At 38.5% G+C, this 16,734-nt stretch overlaps 1 protein-coding gene and 1 long non-coding RNA gene across 7 annotated transcripts in view; one reads left to right on the top strand and one right to left on the bottom strand.

The window, feature by feature from the left end:
- LOC142049855 (uncharacterized) overlaps window positions 1-16,734 on the top strand; it is a 704,768-nt gene that overhangs the window by 215,775 nt on the left and 472,259 nt on the right. The gene's annotated exons all lie outside the window — the stretch shown is intronic.
- The window catches only part of LOC142049314 (F-BAR domain only protein 2-like), a 105,315-nt gene that overhangs the window by 57,694 nt on the left and 30,887 nt on the right, over window positions 1-16,734 (bottom strand). For all 6 annotated transcript variants that reach the window (XM_075076918.1, XM_075076921.1, XM_075076922.1 and 3 more), the window contains exons 6-8: window positions 14,953-15,057; window positions 6,920-7,018; window positions 5,476-5,572 (exon numbers count right to left, since the gene is read on the bottom strand). In XM_075076918.1, the coding sequence (XP_074933019.1) occupies window positions 5,476-5,572; window positions 6,920-7,018; window positions 14,953-15,057 (301 nt within the window). The remainder of the gene's footprint in view (window positions 1-5,475; window positions 5,573-6,919; window positions 7,019-14,952; window positions 15,058-16,734) is intronic.

Here is a 16,734-nt window from a genome sequence, read left to right as displayed (position 1 = left end):
CAGTCACAATGGGGTGCTTTTGCCACTCCTTCCCGGTTAGGCTCACTTTGGCCTCCAATACAGTTAGCTCTTGGGATCCCCCTGTCACTCCAGCAATGCTGATGGGTTTTGCCCCTATATAGTTTGATGGCATTAGGGTGCACTGTGCACCAGTGTCCACTAAAGCTTTATACTCCTGTGGGTCGGACGTGCCAGGCCATCGGATCCACACAGTCCAGTAAGCCCAGTTATCCCTTTCCTCCACCTGGCTGGAGGCAGGGCCCCTCTAGTCTTGATCATAGTATTCGTCACTCACTTCCTGTAAATGTGAATCTAGAGTCTATTAAGCTCAGAAATAAAATCATCGCTTCTACTCCTCTATCTGGGTACCTGATCACTGGAAACTGGAACAGAAGCTTTCCTGGAAGAACCTTTCTGAGTGACTGTTCTTCCTTCCAGGTCACACACCCATGCCTGTAGGGTTGAGGTAGGCTTGCCATCCCACCTCATCATGTCCTCTCCGTGGTCACACAGGTAGAACCATAGGGTGGCCCGTGGTGTGTATCCCCTTCTTTGAGCCAAAGGACGCTTATTCCCAACAGCTGAGACACTACTCTGTCGAGGTGGGGAGCAGGAGATATCTTCCTTGAGTTGCTGGACCTCTTAGGATGGTTTCTCCACAGCAGAGACGAGCGAGGAAGAGATATTTGCTTCGTAATCCCAGAGTCTATCAATCACCTCTGCCACCGCTGGTGCCTCGTCCCCCTTCCGGGACATTACTGCCAATAAGTTTCATTCAAGGGTGGTGAGCTCCGTACAAACTTCCGCCACATGGATCGTGTGCACTCGGCTTCATCTGGATCTTTGGATGACTGTTGATCGTCCAGGTCGCCATAAATCACCTCAAGCACAGCTAATTACCTTAGATACTGGATGCCTTTCTCCATAGTTGTTCATTTTCCTAGGAGATATGTAACATCATCTTTAAAGGGATACCTTTCCTTCACTCCAGACAGGAGTCACCTCCAGAGGCTGAGGGCCTGTGTTCTTTTTCCAATTGCTTTGTCAACGCCCCCTTCCCCAGAAAGGGAACCCCATTGTTTGGCTTCTTTTCCCTCTAATTCCAGGCTACTGGCCACATTATCCCAGCATCGGAGCAGCCAGGTGACAATGTGCTCACCTGAACAACGGCTGAAATCTTTTTGCATATCTCGCAACTCACTCAAGGACAGGGATCGGGTGGTCTCTATTTCATTTATGACTTCTTCCTCCTCTCCTCGTGATGGCCCTGCATTTTCATCATCCCATTCTAAACGAGTTGACGTCCGCTTCCAATATTTCTTCTTGTGTATGGGGGCGACTGATACTGGCACGGGTTGATTCTCTGAGTCAGCTCCAGTACTTGTCATGAGGGTTTGAGTAGCCACAGTGCTTGTCCTGGGGGTTTGAGTGGCCATAGTGCCTTTGCCTTTCAATCCAGAGACCTTCTCTTCCCCTTTGGGAGCACTGAATACTGTTGAGCAGGGCTCGGTACGCATGGGCCAGACCCCAGCATGTTGCAGTTATCTGTGTCTCTCTGGAGTTCCCAGCATAACAACATACTTTCTCCAAATATTTTACTAGTTTTTCAGGATTCTGCACTTGTTCGGGGGTGAAACTCCAAAACACTGGGGGTGCCCACTGCCCTAGGTATTTGCCCATGCTATCCCACATGCCCTGCCACTCGTGACTATCAAGCCTCGGGGCAGATTTCTGGGTGATATTCTTAAGTTGCTTAATCAAAACCAAAACAACATGCCCCAAAACTAACAATAAGTGCACCTTAACTACCCAAGGATGTTCAAGATACAAAAAGGTTGTTGTAATAAAGGCGGAGACATCATAGAAGAAAGTTGCAAAGATACTAGATAAAGCTGAAAACCAGTGTTTTCATAACAAATCTCTTTAGGCAAAACATCACTAATCACAGCAGAACACAGCAGACTCAACAAACCAACACCAATCTTTAACACCAACTGCAAAAAGGACAACATGGTGCTGTGACCAGCAGCTGTTATTATCTCCAACCCTTGAGCCCCACGTTGGGCGCCAAAAAGACTGTTGTGGTTTAGCCGGCAGCTCAGCCCCACACAGTCGCTCGCTCACTCCCCCATCTACCGGTAGATGGGGGAGAGAATCAGAAGAGTAACGCTCGTGGGTTGAGATGAGAACAGTTTAATAATTAAAATTAAAAAAAAAAACAACCAATGGAAAGGAAAACAACGAGAGGCATGAAACCCAGGGGCGGGAGGGGGGAGGGGAATGAACTGCCGAAACAAACCACACGCGACGCAGCTGCTCACTGCCCGCTGACCTGACACCGCGCCTCCTCGAGCCACAACTCCCCCCTTAATATACTGGTCATGGTGTCATATGGTATGGAATGAACATCCTATTGGCCATTCAGCGTCAGCCGCCCTGGCCATGGCCCTGCCCCTCTCAGCCTCCTGCTGATGAGGCAGAGCATGGGAAGCTAGAAAGGTCCCCGACCACCACAGTGAAGAGAATTAACCCCTTCTCAGGCAAAACCAGCACACAACCAATGGTATCAAACCTGCTATTAGACTTGCTTTAGAAAACAGTTCAGAGAACAAATATAAATTCTGACTTGTAGCCTGACTCTTTATTGCAGGTCCTGACACCTCTCTTTCTGTTTGTCAATGTTTTACATTTAAGTAATTTTAACTGGGGGGAGGGGGGGGAAGATCAAAAGATTTGCAAAGATTTGAATGTATGTGGCTGGTTTTTTTATGCTTAATGGAAGTAAGAAAAAAATTAATAGAACTTCTTCAAATATTGTATTAATACTAAGAATTTTAAAAATATTTAAAGTAAATCCAGTAAGAATTAGGTGATAAAGCTTCCTACAGAAGTTATTTAGGTAGTTTAAAAAAGCCATTGTAAGGAAGTCGATAAATTATGTTAAAAAACTCAAAATATTACTGCTATAAAGAAATATTATTTGAACTAGAAAAACAGCACGTGTTAAAGTCGAGAAGCCCCTGTATATTAAGACTTCAGGTGACAGAAATTAGCCACCAGAGGGAGCCCATATAATCTGGTATAAAAGACATCACCATAGAAAGAGAAATTGCAGATATGCAGATAAGAGCTTAAGTAATTGCCTATATCTAGAAACCTTTATTGTAATTTGTTTATAATCTGTGCAATAAGCCAGCCTTCCTCAGTACTTCCTTTTGGATTCATTCTTATTTTTACAGTGATAAATAAAAGTAAGTAAACTGCTATGAAGTACTATAACTGTAGCTAGAATATACTGAAATAATCTAAAATACTTTGTTATGCATTATCCTTTTAGTTTATTTTGTTCTCAAAATTCAGTATTTCAGAATGCAGCCCACCAACTAATTCAGTATATTAGCCCACAAATATGGGAGGGAGAAGACCTACATAGTTCTGGCGATTTTTAAAGTATTTCCTTCAAATAGATTTAGGAATGGAATCTTAAACCACAGTGACAGCCATAAGACATTCTTTCTACATTTGTCTTATAAAAATGATACTGACTTGGTGTACACATTGAATATTTAGATTTATCAAAGAAGCCATTTCCTTCTCCACCCTAATTAGTAAATTCACACCACAGAAAGACTTCTAACATTTGCTCCACAAGTTAAAATACATTTCTATTAAGAACAGTTCTCAATTGCAGAAAACTATTTTTCCCTCCCACACTTGATGTTTCCATTTCACTCTTAGAAGACTGATACCTCACTTTGCCTTTCAAATCTTTTTAATTGTCAAAGCTATATGATTTTAAGTTAATAAAAATGAATATAATAGAAGCAGTAACCATAATTAACATCACTAGCAGTCTGTTTCTAGTCTCCTTTGACACTTCACAACTTCTTGTGAATTTGTATTCTTTTGCTGCTGGATTTGTCTATGCTTTCCTCTGCATCATGACTGCTTTACAAAGTTGATATCAATACAAAAATTTCACTCTGTAAAAGAGAATTCAAGGTGCTTACATTTCCACACTAAAAACATAACCTTTCCTTAAAATATTTTGCTGTTAAAATAGTTGTAGGATTGAAGAAATGAAATTTACTATGGCAAAAGCTTTTATTTGACTCCAGAGAATACAAATGGGATTTGAAGAACTCTGTAAAGCAGCAAATAAGTACACGGTATGTATAGCTTCTCCCACTAAATTAAAAAGTGTTATTTCTCTTATGATTACTATGTTGTCTAGCAAAAAAACACACTAATAATGTGGATGGCCTGAAGTGCACGGTACTCCAGGATATATTACCAAGGGTCTTTGTAACCCAGGGAGTCAGGAACCTAAATGCAATATGGAGATGCCTAGCCGTGACATCTCGGCAATAGCTAATCAAAGAAGTCTGAACACTGAATTTTCACGTCTTCACCCTGACTTCAGATCAACTGAACTTGAACCCCTGAAGTTCATACTTTTTCTTTCTTACTCTTTATTGAAAAACTGTGAAATATAGAGGAAACATTTGAAAATTGTTCCATAGACAATCTTACCTCAGCCCACTCAGGTATCAGCATTAGCAGATCATAAAGAGAATACGAAAGAATGTTATGTTAAAAAAGACCTCACAGAGGCATTGTAAGACACCTAGTAACCACATTTAACAATTTAATATAAATTCTCAAGATCTACTTTACGATGTATGTCTTTGCTCTGAAAGAAACTTTGTGCTTCTGTACTAGAAGGCAGAGATGCTAGCCAGGACTCCCAATGCTCAAAGAAAAAATGGTACTACTGAATTCTTGTACTCACACACCTATTGACCATGTATTCATGCCCAAATATTAAAGTGAACTCTATATTTTTCCTATAATGTTAGATATACACTGTGAGATTTTTTATGCCAGTCCAGGAAAGTCTTATATGCCACACCCAACAAGCAGTACTTTCAGAAAGTACTATTCAATTTGCTGCTTATTAAAGGAAACAATCTACATATAATCTATTAAAATGCATAATTTTGTAAGCTAACCAAATTAACTGATGCAACTGTTCCAACAGTTCTATAAGCAGCTTTATAGACATTTGTTCTGAATATATCCACAAATTTATATTAAATAATGTTTGGAAATATAATTTATGCAGAAGCACATAGCAGAGGTAAGTCTGTGCAAGGAACTTCAGTTTCTTGACAAATTTCACTGATGTACCAAGGAGCAGTATAGTTTAAGCGCTTCCTCAAAGATCTACATAGAGGGACTCGGAGCTATAAAACACTATGCTTTATGAACCCAAATACTACATGTACATAATAAATTGTGTTGTTAAATTTCTATGAATAATTTAATATCAAAGCTAATGAATTTTAAGAATTTTAAATTGTAAGTACATTACAACTATAACACATTAATAAATAGGGTTTGACATTTTATTAGGAGTGGAAATCTACATCTTTTAAATTAACATTTCCTACTCTGCTATTTTTAATCTCTTACCAGGTCTTTCCTTGCCAGTTCCTTTTGACTCAGCAAATTTCTGTATTAAACTCTCAACTGTAGTATTTGTCATGTTATTAATAAACTCTTCATGCACCTTAAAAAAAAAAAACAAACAAAAAAAAGCCAAACAAAAATCACAAAACAACACACACCACACAAAAGGAATTTTAAAACCAGTAATTGAAAGAATGTAATTAACTTTAAGAAGTGTTTTTCTCTAGAGTTAAGGTTCAAAATACTTGCCTCTAAAATATATTACAGGGCTTCCAAAAATCAACAGGCATTTTACCAAGGAAATCCCTTCTTTGCTTTAGTATTAGCAAATGTGTTTACAATACAGATACAAATGAGGAACAAAAGAATACAGCTTGATGACGGGTCTAGGATTTACTTCTATTTCTTCCATCTAAACCATTTTTGTAATCCATAATTTTCTGAATTTGTCAGCAACTTGTCCCACTATAACATCAGGAAGACAAGCGGTCTCTTAAGCCAGCACCAGTTAAGGGTGTGAACTGTTACCACTGTATTATCTCATTTCCCACCTGCTTGAGTAAAAGCATTACTGTTGTAATGTTTTTTGGTCTGACGAAGGAAAAACCACGCATTGTTAATAAGTTTTTCCAACAAGGCAGTATGCATATGCTTTAGAAATAAATAGCATGACCCTTGTGACCACCATTCATTAGCAGAAAACCTCAAAACTGAGGAAAACAGTGACTCAAGTGTATACAAATAAAACTACATTTCAGAACATCAAAAAATTAAGGGCTACTTATAAGGATTATTAAACCAACTTGGATCTAAAGAAAAGATACTTTTCAGACTGATATAATTTTAAGTTTTAGTTAAGAAAAGGACAAGTATCCTGAAATGTATGAAATGGGTGCTAATTAATACCTAGAGAACAGAACTTTGAAATACACTAACAACTCTCCAAATTGTCAAAATTTAAGGATTCTTCAGCCTTATTCTGTAAAATTTGTGATACTGAACTTATAAATACAACAGGAAGCAGTAAAAAATTCAGCTTATGTTCAATTTAGATATTAAAAAGAATTCCAATACAATGAACAAAATTAGAGGATGATCCATTTAATAAACATTTCAGAGGCTTGAATAAAAAAAGAGAATATGCATATAGAAACATCACAAAAGACCAAAACAGCAATTTAGTAGATGTTCAAATCTCCTTCAAACATCTCATAAACAAGTTCAGTATTCGCATTATGTTTGATCTGTGGTAAAAAATCACACCTGATTGAAATTCTTTTGAATTCTGTGGATCATTTCTGTTTATCTCCTACTCATACTGGTTTGAAGTTACCATCATTTGAAAGATGTGATCTTTTAATTACCACAAACACAGTAAGAAATGTTTCATTTAATAGTTAAGAAAAATACGTAGCACGATCCAAACAAATGATAATATAAAAATTACCTCTCCTATTTGTAAATGAATTTCTTTTATTGTATTTGACAATGATTCTATAATCTCTTTCATATGAAGAAGGTGTGTTTCTTCAATATCTTGAAATTTCTGTAAACCAACACAAGCAATTATTAATAATGAAAATAATTATTGAAATATTAAACCTTAAATCTTAACAATTAAATATAATAAACAACAGGAAAAAAACCAATTTTTTTTTCGGATCTTGGTCATGTTAATTACAGTGCTTAAAAAAGGAAGGTGCAGAATTTACAGAGTTATGAAATAATGTACTTTATAATATCCTTTTAGAACCATTCAACTTTTTCACTTACTCTTTAAACCTTCATCTATCTTGATTTTTTAAAAAGTCTGACCTATTTCTACCAGCAGAAAATAGGGTTGTAGGGTGTTTAAAAAAATATCTTTTTTTCCATAGCTGAAGAGTTTCGCTTTTTCATCTAACCCTAAAAGTCCTATTTCTGGATCTGTTTTGCACCTCCTCCTTGTGACCCTCTCTTCCTGCTCACAATATACACATGCTTTCTCTTTCTCTAATTGAATCTATATTCTTTGTTTCAGTAAATTCAATTCATTTGTTCGGTCTTTAAACTCACTGTATAAAAGCTTTGCAGTTTGTCTGGAATTTGTCCTCCTGTTCCCTCTTACCCAGGCTTCCACCTGACACCCATTTTAAAACCATTTCCAATGTCTCTAATGACCTGTTCCTAGCCAAAGATCAGAACTAAAAATGTCCTCATCCTCCCCAACAGTCAGCCATAGTCATCTTGAAATCTGTGTTTACTCCTGTTCTGTCCTAGTTCTCTTCCCACTTCTGTAACTGTCTAAACTTTGGAGCACCACTTAACCCTCTCTCTAATTTTTGCAGGGTTCTCTGAAGATCATCTCTCCTGATCATACCTCCTGTTACTTTGATTCACAAACAAGTACAACTCCATACAGACAAGTCAAATAGCTCTTAACTTCTAAACTCTCAATCTATCTTTTCCCATACTTATACGCCTCTCTAGCCACCAATCAATCAGATTAAAATTATTTTTTTCCTCAAGCAGCCTTCCTCTTAATTACAGAGGATACAGTCATCCTCTGTAGCCTATTATATGACATTACTTCTTTTACTGACTGCCTGATTACATAAACTATATTATTTTGCTTTCAAAGCTATCTATGGCCTATCTCTATAATATCTGCTCTCAAACACTATCAGGGTTTCAACACCTGTACACAATGCGATTTTCCAGCCTGTTTCCACTAACTAATTTTTACCTAAACTCAAAGTCAACTTCTGAGATTATGCCAATGCCATTTCCTTTGTGTTTGGTTTGAGCTCCCCATAAAACTCTGCAAAACATTATCCTTTAGACTCTTCTCTATAATGCACACCAAAATAGATGGGTATTTAGCGATTTTTCTTTTTGTCTCTTATGTCAGTGTACAGAAAGCCCCTCCTCTCGACTGTTTCACAGAATCACCAAATGGTAGGGTGTCGTGGTTCAGCCTCAGCTGGCAACTGAACACCACGCAGCCGCTCGCTCACCCCCCCCCACCCCTGTGGGATGGGGAAGAGAATCGGACGAGCAAAAGAACTTGTGGGTTGAGATAAGCACAGTTTAATGATTACAATAAAATGATGATGATAAATGATTATGATAATAATGACAATAATGTTAATATAATAAAAGGGAAAAGGAAGGAAAGGGAAAACAGGAAAAAAAAACTGCAGAAACACGAACGATACAGCCGCTCACCACCCGCCGACCGACGCTGCCCGTCCCCGAGCCGCGATTGCTTCCTCCCTCCCCCGGCCAGCCCCTCCCAGCTAGCATACTGGGCATGACGTTACATGATATGGAATATCCCTTTGGTCAGTTTGAATCCGCTCTCTTAGCTGTGCCCCCTCCCCTCCCGGCTTCTTGTGCACCCAGCAGAGCATGGGAGGCTAGACATGTCCTTGACTAGTATAAGCGCTACCCAGCAACAGCCTAAACATCTGTGTGTTATCTCAACAGGTTTTTTTTTTTTTTTCCATGCTAATTTCAAAGCACAGCACTATACCAGCTAGAGTGAAGAAAATTAACTCTATCCCAGCTGAAACCATGACATAGGGGTTGGAAGGGACCTATGGAGACCATCTCGTCCAACCCCCCTGCTTAAGCAGGTACACCTATAGCAGGGGGCACAGGATTGCATCCAGGTGGGTTTTGAATGTCTCCAGGGAAGGAGACTCCACAGCCTCTCTGGGCAGCCTGTGCCCCTGCTCTGGCACCCTCACAGGAAAGAAGTTTTTCCTCATATTCAGGCAGAACTTCCTGTGTTCCAACTTGTGCCCATCGCCCCTTGTCCTGTCATTGGGCACCACTGAAAAGAGTCCAGTCCCATCGTCCTGACACCCACCCTTTAGATATTTATAAGTATTGATAAGATCCCCCCTCAGTCTTCTCTTCTCCAGGCTGAACAAACCCAAGTCTCTCAGCCTTTCCTCAAGAGAGATGCTCCAGTCCCTCGATCATCTCGGTAGCTCTCCACTGGACTTGCTCAAGCAGTTCCCTGTCTTTCTTGAACTGGGGGGCCCAAAACTGAACACTACTCCAGATGTGGCCTCACTAGGGTGGAGTAGAGGGAGAGGATAACCTCCCTCCACCTGCTGGCCACACTTCCTTTTAACGCAGCCCAGTATACCCTTGGTCTTGGCCCCAAGGGCATGGTGCTGGCTCATGGTCAGCTTGCTGTCCACCAGCACTCCCAGGTCCTTCTCAGCAGAGCTGCTTTCCAGCAGGTCAACCCCCAGCCTGTACTGGTGCATGGGGTTGTTCCTCCCCAGGTGCAGGACCCTACACTTGCTCTTGTTGAATTTCATCAGGTTCCCTTTGGCCCAGCTCTCCAGCCTGTCCAGGTCTCGTTGGATGGCAGCACAACCTTCTGGTGTATCAGCCACTCCTCCCAGATTGGTATCAACAGCAAACTTGCTGAGGTTATACTCTATCCCTTCATCCAAGTCATTGATGAATAACCTTATTTCCTTGTTTTATACTTAAGATTTAAAGTCTTTGCAGTAGAAGCCATCTTGGCCTTGTACAGTACATAACACAAAGGGACTGATCAAAGACTAAAGCTATCTAGGTACTATAATAGAACCACATAATTCATATCACAGATATAATCATTAACCAAATTGCTTACTTTCACTTTTGAAAGATCAGTCCATTTTGAAAAGATGTACTGAAATGAATCTGTAATGTTAATGACCCAACAAATGCAAGTCAATTCTCAGCATTTTAAGCTACAATAAAAATGAAAAATCAACAGGATCTTTATCTATGCAACTCAGCATACACAGTTTAAGTAAGCATTACTCCTTTTTATAAACATGTACATTTTCCTGTAAGTTTTAAAATGTGAAGAATTATTACTAATTCTTGGACTCTATATGCAGACTGTTCAACAGCAAAGTTATCCAGCCAACTGCACTCAGTTCTAGTTAAGACAGAAGGACTTTCAAAGAATAACTTAGCACTTTCAGCTATTTGATCCGTTCCAATAACTGACTGTGCTATGTGATTATTAAAAAAAAAAGCTTCTAAAAAGGTGGAATAACCAGCAAATGAGACATGTTTTCTTAACAAATAAATAGCGATTGTATAATACAACTATAGTTTTACTCAGAAAAATCTTTCAACATGAAGAATTTCTGCTAAATCCAATATCTAAACAACAAAGTGAGTTATATTTTCCTACATCTTTAATCACAAAAAAAACCTTCCATGTTTATTGCAGAAAAAAAACATAACATACAATTTAAGATTAGGAAGATCACGTTTCTAAATTCAGCCTCTCAAAATCACTTATCACAAGCCATGTCACTGATAACTGCAAGTAAGAGAGTAAATGACAAAAAAGGAAAAATATGTAAAATTTACACAACAGGATTGGTGGAGTTTCACTAAGGAAAGACGACAGTTACATGAGGACATTACTACATGATTACCTAGAATACAGCCACAGCAATTCAAGGTGTTCGTGTCCTCAGAAAGATTTTATCTGAACAGCCTAAGACAAATTTAAGTTAAGCCAACTGTTTTTGCTCTGAAACAGCTGAGAATATTCACACTGCTCATTCATTTTGTTTTCAGAATTTGTAGATTTCAAGTGAAATGTACTCCAAATTAAAATAATCTAGGGTGCCATTTATTCAGAAGTGGGCTTCCCATATTCATGCGTGTTGTTATTTTTCCTACTGCATCATCTTTAAAGTAGCTCTCCTGCAACCAAACTGTAGGTGCAGCTACACCATTATACTTAAAAGAAATTCCACAGATAGGACTTATACTGGCAGAATTCCAATTTTCATTTCCAATATGGATAGTTGTGGAAGGTATTAGAGTTTCCAGGTGTCCATTATCACATTAAGTGAAAATTTAAATTTTGAGTAAAAGGGTCGTTGCAGTTAAGGAACTAAGGTTATTTACACAAGTGTGGTTTGTAGTGAGAGGTAAATTTGTATCATTTTTGTATTGTAAAACAAAACAAATGGCCTAAAAGCATGGTCACATTTTCCCAGCTGTAACATCTGGTATAGTGAAAAGATTTTTTTTTTCTCTCTCGACATCTCAGCCTGGTTTAAATACCTAATGCCTACCTAATAACATAAATAAAGCTGAACAAAAAGCATCTTCATATTTTGTCTCAAGATACAAAATAAACTGTTACTTTTTTCACTCTTTTGTTGCAGTGAATTGTTCAAATCAAGTTTTTAAGACATTATGAAAGCCCAGCTAATTTGCTTGCTGAAAGCCCCTACATTCTTCATTCTACATGCTTCACTAATTCACTAACAATAAAATCCATTTCAAATATTCTTCATGTTTATCTTCTGTCAGTTCTAAACAAGAAGTCCTTTTCATTACTCTCAGCTTTCTTGCTCATTGGAGACAAGTTTGCAGTGCAATTTTAGCAAGGCCAGTTTATTAAAGTCATATTTGTTAAATTTTTTTCTTATTGTTTCAGAGAGCAATAAGTCAACTGCTATAAACACAGTCTCTTTCTTGTAAGGTAAGGAATAACAGCAGACAGCTTTTGTGAGACTACATAATGATTTAAAGCAACCTGACTGAACTTGCTCTGAAGTGGATCAGAAGCATTCACAGGATCTATTTCAGTAGGGGTTCAGTAACTTCCAGAGCAAGGTAAATAACAAACAGGGCAGGAACTTCTTCAGTTATTCTAGATAGATCCAGAAGAGCCACGCTTGTATATGGGTTGAAACAAATCAAAGGAACAGTTCAGCATCTTTCTGGTATTACTTGATTTCTTTGTATCAAAAGGTGGGGTCTACAGCAAAAGTCAGGCTGCACTACAATTTATACATACTACACAATGATGGAGTTATTGGAACACTTACTGAGCAACTACAATAGTTACATTAACAGGAACACTGCAAAAAAGTTACCATTTTGGGTAACAGCAGTATGCGTTCACATGTCAGTTTGCTTCCACCTTATTTGTGGAAACTCTCCAGAAGGAATGTTACACTTCAGTGGTAACGATCCTTTTGTTACTATTATATTATACTTGTTCCTAAGAATTGTTTTAAGATACAGTTAAGTTTAAAAATGATGCCTAGTCCCAAAATTCTCAAGTGATTGGAATCACACATGCCAATGCCAATCCCAATCAAATTGCCTAGGGGTAACTGATACACAAATATTTTAAGTTACAGTGAGAGGGACAAAATGCTAAGGCAACAGATATAAATGTATAAGGTGGACACACATTCAAGTAAGTCCAGGCCAGGTGTCACACACTTGTGCTGGTTTTGGCTGAGAAGGGGTTAATTCTCCTCACTGTGGGGGTCGGCTACCTTTCCAGCTTCCCCCGCTCTGCCGCGTGGTGGGGGGGCTGGGAGGGACGGGGCCATGGTGGGGGCGGCTGACCCCGACTGGCCAATGGCAGGTTCATTCCATACCATGTGACGCCATGACCAGTATATTGAGGGGGGGCAGGTTGCGGCTCGGAAGCGTGCGGTGTCGGGTCGGCGGGCGGCTGCGGTTTGTTTCAGCGGTTCGTTCCCCCTCTCCCCTCCCTTCCCTCTCCCCCGGGGCTTTGCGCCTCTCGTTGTTCTCCTTTACATTGCATTTCTACTGTTGTTTCTTTTAATTTTCATTATTAAACTGTTCTTATCCCAACCCACGAGCGTTACCCTTCTGATTCTCTCCCCCATCTACCGGTGGGGGAGTGAGCGAGCGACTGTGTGGGGCTGAGCTGCCGGCTAAACCATGACAACACTCTACTTCAGCTTAAAGACACAAGTCTCTACCCTTAGTACCACATTGCCTCTTCCTTTGCACCAACACAAATGCTTGTGTGATCTCTTAATAAACCAAACCCCAGGTCTCTTCCAGATTAAAGCCAACCTTAATACATTAGTTTCAGTTGGATTAGTTCTACTAGGTAGTTCCTCACAGAAATACTTGACAAAGAAAGAAGCATGGAAAGAGGACAACTACTCGTTTTGACAACAATACTATTTTAAAACATATATTGAAAACACAGCTTCACACAGCAGAGAGAAGTACAACAGGCCTTATAACCCAGACCATGGTACCCATTAATTTTCTTGGTGAATTTTTTTTTCAATAAAGCCTTTTTATACCACTGAACAACTGCAATCATCACTGTCTTACACTACACAACAAAAAAAAAGCATTTAAGAGTCACATATATTTTTAAAATGAGAGGAAAATAATGAACTTAACCAAATTTAACTCAAATTTAAAAGAAAAAGTATAGGGAGTACAGCACCTCCAACCAGAACCTAGTTAGGATACTGCACAAAAAGATGCCTACTGTGAACTCTTCAATGAAAGGATGTCAAGACTCTTAATATAACAGTCACATCAAGGGCAGAATTTTGCAGTAGCATGCCTGAGCACTTCTTTGTCACAAATGCCTGGACTGGAGGGGTGGGTAGGAGGGAAGAGTTCTGGTATGTGATATATTTGGTACCCTTTCTGTAATGGCTGTGTTGACTATCTATTCAGAGATGAACTAGATCAAGTTCTAATGAAGTTTTCAAAGTAGGAAAGCAGTTTATAGTTTAGGACAGGGCAGCTTTTACATGTCAGCCTAAGTAATCCCCATACTGTAAAATCTTAATTTCCAAGGAGTTAAGGAAAACCCTAAGACTTTTCCACTTCTACGTTAATCATACATGTATGACTGAATCTCCCTAATAATTCCATCTATGCCTAAAAATTAATCTTTGAAACTAAGAAAGAGAGCAAAGAATCTTCAACTGAAAATTCCTATCCTGTAAAAGCTTTACAAAACCAAGAAACCTACAAATAAATATGCCAACCAGTCCTCAACTAAATATTACTACTAAATGCAGAAACAGTGAGGTTTGCTTTTTGAAATCCAGGGCAGTGAAAAAAAGTCTGCTATCAACAGATTTGAAAAAGAAACTTTAAAACATAACAAGCAGCAGCATGTGCAATCATACAGAGAACATGATATCCTCTGAAATACAAATTAAAACATCTTTTAAAAAACAGAAATTTGAACAGATGCAGGGGCTTTTGACCACCTCAGATAAACCCTGGAAAGACACTTTAACAAGCTGTTACTGAAGTGTTTTGCCAGAGTGATAATGAAAAAACCATGACAGATCCCAGTTTTAAAACTCCTATGAATGAGTTCTGACTCTCCAGCAATTCACAGGATTTCCCACATGATAACAGTGTACCTACAATACTTCCAAAAGTTCATTTTGTTTTCTTCCTAAAAATTTCTTCAAAAAGTCTTTCTAGAGTGCTAATGTTCAACTGTGTCATTCAAAGACACTGCCATCACAACATACGTGGTCAAACATATTACTTCTGACATTACTGTTCATATCAATTTCCAATGGAGATCATTCTACCTTGAACCAGTTTTTCAAAAGCTTTGATTTCAGATATTTTCAGAGAGATAAAATAGAACATATTAATCTATTTTAAAGGTAACTCATTTAATATAACACTTACCTGTGCAGTTTCTGTCATTTTCTGTTCAAAACCAGATTTAACCACAGCATATTTCTCCACATATAGCTTATAGGTATCTGTAGCTTTTTTCGTTTTAACTGCTGCCTATAGGATAGTACCAAAAAAAAAAAAGTGACAAATGTCACATTCAATCTGATCTATGGCTTTTAAAGTCGCTATTAAAAGAAAGTCTAGGATGACCTATAAAAATATTCAGGGGCATATCAAAACAGTGAAGTGTCATGACAAAATTTCACCACCAAGAACTCAGATTCAAGCCATTAGATATTTCTATTTAAAGCTGTACATAAACCACATAAAAAGGTAACAATTAACTCATTTAAATCCCTTCCCTTTATCAGCAATAACTAACTTATACTTTTTTTGAAATAAATATTTTAAAATTTGTATTGCTGAAATTAATTAGCTCATGTCAAACATTTAGATCTGTAACAGAAAAGCAGGAAGAAAGCAGGGCTAGAATACAGAGCAAACAGTTATTAGTGCAATTCTGAAAGAGTTAATGATAAAAAAAGGTGGTGCAGTTCTCTGTTAGAAGTGAAGGAAGAAATATAAGGGAAAAGACATTAAAAAGTACAGATGTTATATTAATGGAAATTTTCAGATTAAGAGATAATTGAAAGTTAAGTTAATGCAGAACATACAGATGGCCAGATTTATGCAACTCAGAATTGTTTATAATGGTCCTTTTTTGCTTTATAATTTATTGATTTGTTTCATTATTTGTTGTTAATAAACCAAAATGTTCTTTTTGTGGGCTTAATAGACTTAAAAGATGACAACAAATACAGGAGAATCCCAATATTACACAGACAACAAAACTGAATTGATTGGTTTTAGCAGAGAAAAAGTTATTTTCAAAGTTTATAGCATGACAAACATGAGATGAAGTTTTTCAGAACTTTGGTATTCTTGCTATTTCCAAGTTAAAAGCCAATTAAAAATTATTTGCCTTGAACATCAGCTTTTTTCTAGCTTCTGAGTTCAACATGCCTACTTTATCTCATTGAAATTTCCCATCAGTTGTAATTCAAAAGTATTTCTAAATTGTTAATGACATTAGTAAAGACAGTTGTATATTTACTATCTGTTCTACTTCCAAATAGCTTTCCTCCTCTCTTTCAAATGAATTTCATCTGTCCCTGTGGCAGGTACATTCTGCCGCCGCCCCCCCTAAAGATCAGAGCTTTTGGTATGGTGATCGCTGGCTTTTTGCACCTCATTTTCACGCCCTTTGTGCTTTGCCGTGCCCCCAGGCACATACAACGCCTCGGGAGGGGAGGGGCCAAACACCTCGACCAACAGAGGCCTGCAGCCAATGAGGTGTCTTGGTTCAGAGAAGCTTCTGGATCATGACCAGTTATGACCATAGCTCAGACCTGACCCAGGGTATAAATGGGGTGCTGCCAGAGATTCCCCTGGAGTGGTCTTCTTGGAGCACTAGGCCTGTGTTTGAAGCCTTTTCCCTTGGGTTAGGATGCCACCTAAGGAAACTTCCTAGGATTGAGTGCCCTCACCTTCTTTTTGGGTGAGTGATTTCTTCTGGATATATCTTTGAGTGAGCCCTTGCCAGCTGCCCATCCCTCTCCCCTGGTAAGCAATTACACCTTCTAGGTACCCAGGAAAGGGGGAGAGTTCATTTTTGTGAGTGTGTGTGTATGCACTTTGGACCATCGTTCTTGTGTATAAACATGTAGTAATAATACCCTGATTGATAACTTAAACCTGTTATGTGTTAGATGTTATCAGAGGGTTGACTGA

The sequence above is a fragment of the Phalacrocorax aristotelis genome, chromosome W, assembly GCF_949628215.1.
Source record: "Phalacrocorax aristotelis chromosome W, bGulAri2.1, whole genome shotgun sequence".
Lineage (NCBI taxonomy): Eukaryota > Metazoa > Chordata > Aves > Suliformes > Phalacrocoracidae > Phalacrocorax > Phalacrocorax aristotelis.
Note: the sequence above shows the minus strand (reverse complement) of the source record. Positions and strands in the feature narration are given on the sequence as shown.